Below are 5,364 nucleotides of genomic sequence, written 5' to 3'. Positions count from 1 at the left end.
AAAAGAGCAGATTTGTTTGGGGCTTTTTAACGTTGGGAACAGACAGGGTCTCTCTTTGGTCCATCTAGTCTTGGATCACGCATGTTGTATCAAATCTTTTGTTTAATCCCACCAGCATCAGTTTTCTTTATCCCATTTCTTAATAGCCATCTAAAGATTTCTTTGGGCTTCCTTAATGGCTCAGTGGTAAAGAATACATCTGCTAATGAAGGAGGTGCAGGAGACGCTGGTTCAGTCCCTGGGTTGGGAAGATCTCCAGAAGAAGGAAATGGCAACCCACTCCAGTACTCCTGCCTGGAGAATTCCATGGGCAGAGGACCTTGTCGGGCTACAGTTCATGGTGTTGCAAAAGAGCTGGACAAGACTTAGCTACTAAACAACAATAAAGATCTTATCTTTTTGAGTCAAGTCCCTTTAAATTTCCACCTTGTTGGGAAATGTCTAGATTTTGCCCCAGCTTCTTCTTGTTCCCTTGTTAATCAATCTGACTAATAGTTCATCTAGGGTATTAACATCTGTAACACCCATTGAAGGGAAGCCAGGACCACAAATAAACCTTTCCAAACTGTACTTTTTGCTTGTTTGTTTTAAAGTAAACGAGTTCTTAGATGAGCCTAAAATATTTTAATCAACCTTGGCATAGCCAGAGGAAAAAAACTCCTTAAAATTCTAATTTATTCAACTGGTTGCCATATGTGTTCCTTCTGATGGTAGGGACTCTTAAAACACAGGGAGAAAAACCTTAGAAGGTCTGTTATGTTTATAAATCAAAGACACAGGAAGAAAAATGCAAGGTGCCTCTAAAAGACTTTTGTTCCTTTAAGGTCAGAATTCTAAAGAGATAGTTTATGAAGCTGGTTTTTCTAGCCACGCATGCACAGCTAATTAGTTTTGCAGTGTCCAGTAAATAAAATTTGGCCATTTGGGGGCCATATTTCCTTTAAATTCCAATTAAGCAAGAACCTGTAAGTATAATTCTGTGGGCACTTCTCCATGTCTTTCAACTGAGAATAATCCACTGTGATGAAAAAATTAATCAACAGTCTAAGAAACAAGTGGAAAATTTTTTATTTGAGCCAGTCTGGGGATTATAACCTAGGAGACTATTTCAGAACACTCTGAGATTGTTCCACCCATGAGGTCAAAGCACAGTTATATAAGCTTTTATGACAAAGGGTTATTCGTCAAGTGAGGTATTACTGACACTTTACACAATCCGGATCAACTCAATAAAGTGTGCGGTGAGTACAGATCATTGTGACTTGTTAGGAGAAGAGGAAGGAAGTTTATCTCCTAAAAAGTTGTGATCCTTGATATGGTAAAGAAGGAATTTTATCTCCTTAAGAAAGTGAATTTAACAGAGTACATCATGAGAAACACTGGGCTAGAAGAAGCACAAGCTGGAATCAAGATTGCCGGGAGAAATATCAATAACCTCAGATACGCAGATGACACCACCCTTATGGCACAAAGTGAAGAGGAACTAAAAAGTCTCTTGATGAAAGTGAAAGAGGAGAGTGAAAAAGTTGGCTTAAAGCTCAGCATTCAGAAAATGAAGATCATGGCATCTGGTCCCATCACTTCATGGGAAATAGATGGGGAAACAGTGCAAACAGTGTCAGACTTTATTTTTTGTGCTCCAAAATCACTGCAGATGGTGACTGCAGCCATGAAATTAAAAGATGCTTACTCCTTGGAAGAAAAGTTATGACCAACCTAGATAGCATATTCAAAAGCAGAGACATTACTTTGCCAACTAAGGTCCGTCCAGTCAAGGCTATGGTTTTTCCTGTGGTCATGTATGGATGTGAGAGTTGGACTGTGAAGAAAGCTGAGGGCTGAAGAACTGATGCTTTTGATCTGTGGTGTTGGAGAAGACTCTTGAGAGTCCCTTGGACTGCAAGGAGATCCAGCCAGTCCATTCTAAAGGAGATCAGCCCTGGGATTTCTTTGGAAGGAATGATGCTAAAGCTGAAACTCCAGTACTTTGGCCACCTCATGCAAAGAGTTGACTCATTGGAAAAGACTCTGATGCTGGGAGGGATTGAGGGCAGGAGGAGAAGGGGATAAAAGAGGATGAGATGGCTGGATGGCATCACCAACTAGATGGACGTGAGTTTGAGTGGACTCCGGGAGTTGGTGATGGACAGGGAGGCCTGAAGTGCTGCAATTCATAGGGTCGCAAAGAGTCGGACATGACTGAGTGACTGAATTGAACTGAACTGAAGAAAGTGAAAATGTTAGTCACTGAGTCATGTCCAGCTGTTTGCAACCCCACGGACTGTAGCTTGCCAGGCCCCTCTGTTCGTGGAATTCTCCAGTCAAGAATACTGGAGTGGGTTGCCATGCTCTTCTCCAGGGGATCTTCACGATCCAGGGATCGAATCCAGATCTCCCACATTGCAGGCAGGTTTTTTACCATGTGAGCCACATGGCTGTCAATCTACTTAGGAGGTGTGATTAACGTAGATTCTCGATTTGCAATAAAGGGAAGGAGGAGACCCAAAGAGGGAAAGAACAATTTTATGTTTAAACTTTTCTCCTCTTGCCATTAAAGTATGGATTTCATTTCATATCACTCAGTGTGTTTCCACTGAGCAAAATCTTCCTAGTGTATTTCACCTTAGAATTACCCAGATGCTGTTTCTTGAAACTGAGTGTCAAGAAAAACCTACCCTTCCAGGAAAGAGTTTAATAGCACCAAATCAAACTTTGCATCATCACCCAATAATAGGAGATCCAATAACCTCCCCCATATTCATCTGGACTCTCTGAGGAGGCAGATGGGCAGAAAAGGGACCCAACCTCCAGTCCTTCAAAGAGTTCAGAAGGAGAGAAATCTGCTCTGGGTTCCTTCATCAGTCACCAAAAACGTATGACTGAAGAAAAAAAAAACCTCACAGTGTAAGTTGTAAGTTACATTCTGTTTGGAGACCTTACTAAAAACTATAGCTTGGGACACACATCACAGATAGCTCTGCGGAACTGTTCCAAAGAGGTGAGGAGGGGCCACGATACATGGGAGTTTTTTCTGAAAAAAAAAAAAAAAAAAAAGGAAACATGCAGTCAAACATCAAAGGATTATCACTAATCACAAAAACAGACATCTCAAGGTTTAGTATTTTTCTCGGGACCAGAAGGTGCAGGAGTCTGAGTGCATTAGAATCATTCCTTTCTTATGCATCGTAATGATCTAAAGCCAGTGCCCTGTCTTTTTCCATCGTGAATTCCCCTCGGGCTGCCCCCACTGGGGGCTGCCACAGTGGCTGAAGGCTTGATGGCCTGCAGCATTCATCATTTAAGAAATGACTCGCAATATTTTTTTGTCCACATGGCCTGTAAACAGTGGGTTTTAGTAAGCCAGAAAAAATTCTGGAGCCAATCTCAGATGGGATGGAGCACCAAGGGGGGCCTAGGGATCCAAGTCTCTGCATTAGCACTCCCACCCAAGGGAAATTATTGATCTCCAGAGATTTTTTTTTTTTAACTTAAAGGAGAGATGCACTGTACCACCCTCTCCACGAGGAGGAAGTGAGGCCTGATCCTTAGCTACCAATCACATCTCAAAACCACCCCACACACTAACTAAGGCACCACCAGGGGAACAGAGACACTTTGGCAATGAGGCCCCTCCGGAGGCCCAGGGTGTGAACAGCTGCACAGAGGGCTGTGTGCTGTGGAGTCAGCACCTCAGGAGGCGGGAGGGGGCAGTGGGCAGAGAAGGAAGGAGTCTTGATGGATCAGAAGAAGGAAGATGGGGAGAGGTGGTCAGGACACAGGAGACGAGAAACCAAGGATGACCAGAAAAGGGGCAAAGAGTGGAAAATACAGAAAAAATGAGAGAGAGGCAAAACAAGGTGTTCCCTTGCTCTGGAGACAGAACAGGAAGGAGACAAAGCAGAGCAGAAGAGGGGAAGGGAACAGAAAGGAGAGTGAGATGAAGGGGGGAGGGTGTGAGGAGGGAGTGAGGGAGCCAGGAAGACGTCAGAGCTTGGTAAAGATACCTCCTGTGAGCAGAGGTGGTCAGGAGTCCCCGGGCTGGTCCTCAGTCCCTACAGAAACTTGGCGAGCCCAGTACACCAGGTCGGCCACGTAAATCAGCAGGTTGATGGCTGTCAGGATGGCCACAGCCAGTCGCTGGTCCCAGGTGCAAACATAGTTGGTAAGTCTTTGTTGACAGCTCACATCCCTGGACCTCTCGGGCTGCCCACCAAACTTTTCGTCAAATTGGTAGAGCACCCAGAGGACCAGAGCACCAATGTAGAGAAGGACAGACAGCAGGCTCAGCATCAGATGGAACATGGAGGAGGAGATGGGCAGCCGGTTCTCTAAGTCAGCCAGGTTCAACAGGATGGTCACAATCCCCAGGATGAAGCAGATGGAGTACACAGCCACGCACGACACCAGCAATGGATGGTCCATGTACAGGTAGGAATTGCTGATGAAGGGTAAGATGACACAGGCCACCAGTGTCTCTAGCATCTTGAGGAGGAATGGCAAGCTGCCTATATAGCCAGTGAAATCACCTGTCCGGGGCCAGCCCAAGATCCAGATTGCTTCGGTGGCATAAGACACAGTAGAAATGAAGCAGAACGCACTAGCAGCGATGGCACGGTCCCGGGAGGGGGTGTAAGGCAAAAACTGAACATAGGTAGTGGGGTAAATGACGGAGACCAACAGGCAGAAGAGGGCGAGGTAGCAGGCATGGCAGAGGAGAAAATCCCCCCAAGAGAAGGAGAAGCGGTACTGAAGCTCCAGTGATTCGATTATGAGGATGATGAGGGTCACCAGGCAGCAGAAGCACAAGATAACAAAGGACCAGTTACTTGTGGGCACCGTCCAGCTGTCCAGGCTGCCCACTAGTGAGATGGCCACGCAGGTGGAGAGCAGCTGCAGCGTTCGGAGGAAGTAGCCCATGATGGCCCAGAAGTCCAGGCCTCAGGACGATTACGTGGAGGTTGTGATGTTCATGCAGGACACCTTTGCTAGTATGAGAGCGGTCTTGACTGAGGACCCACCGGAGAAAGATCCAGCTTCAGAGGCAGATTAAGTCAGACATCTGGAAAAGGCTCAGGGCCCTATGATGGCTGAGGCTCAGGGTCTGTGGAATTGGAACCAATGGCTCAGACACTCGGGTAATAGCACAGCCGCTCCAGAATGGTTCTCCCCACCCATCACCCTTGGCCTTGTCAGGAGAATTGTGTTATCTCACAGCTAGGTTGGGTCTGGCCTCAAACCATGAACATATTTTTGCCCTTTGCACTGGGTCATTATCTACGGGAACACAGAGTAGGATGGCCCTTATCTGACATCCCAAGGCTTTCAGGCTCTGAAAATTGGAAAGTATAAAAAAAAATTCATTTG

General features: G+C 45.8%; 1 protein-coding gene across 1 annotated transcript; it reads right to left on the bottom strand.

Annotated features, from left to right (window-relative positions):
* Nucleotides 1–4,023: 4,023 nt before the first annotated feature.
* On the bottom strand, nucleotides 4,024–4,917 carry LOC128066602 (myeloid-associated differentiation marker-like). Its single transcript, XM_052659655.1, has one exon. It carries the CDS (start codon nucleotides 4,915–4,917, stop codon nucleotides 4,024–4,026), a length of 894 nt encoding a protein of 297 aa, XP_052515615.1.
* Nucleotides 4,918–5,364: the final 447 nt, after the last annotated feature.

This window comes from Budorcas taxicolor, chromosome 21 (genome assembly GCF_023091745.1).
Source record: "Budorcas taxicolor isolate Tak-1 chromosome 21, Takin1.1, whole genome shotgun sequence".
Lineage (NCBI taxonomy): Eukaryota > Metazoa > Chordata > Mammalia > Artiodactyla > Bovidae > Budorcas > Budorcas taxicolor.
Note: the sequence above shows the minus strand (reverse complement) of the source record. Positions and strands in the feature narration are given on the sequence as shown.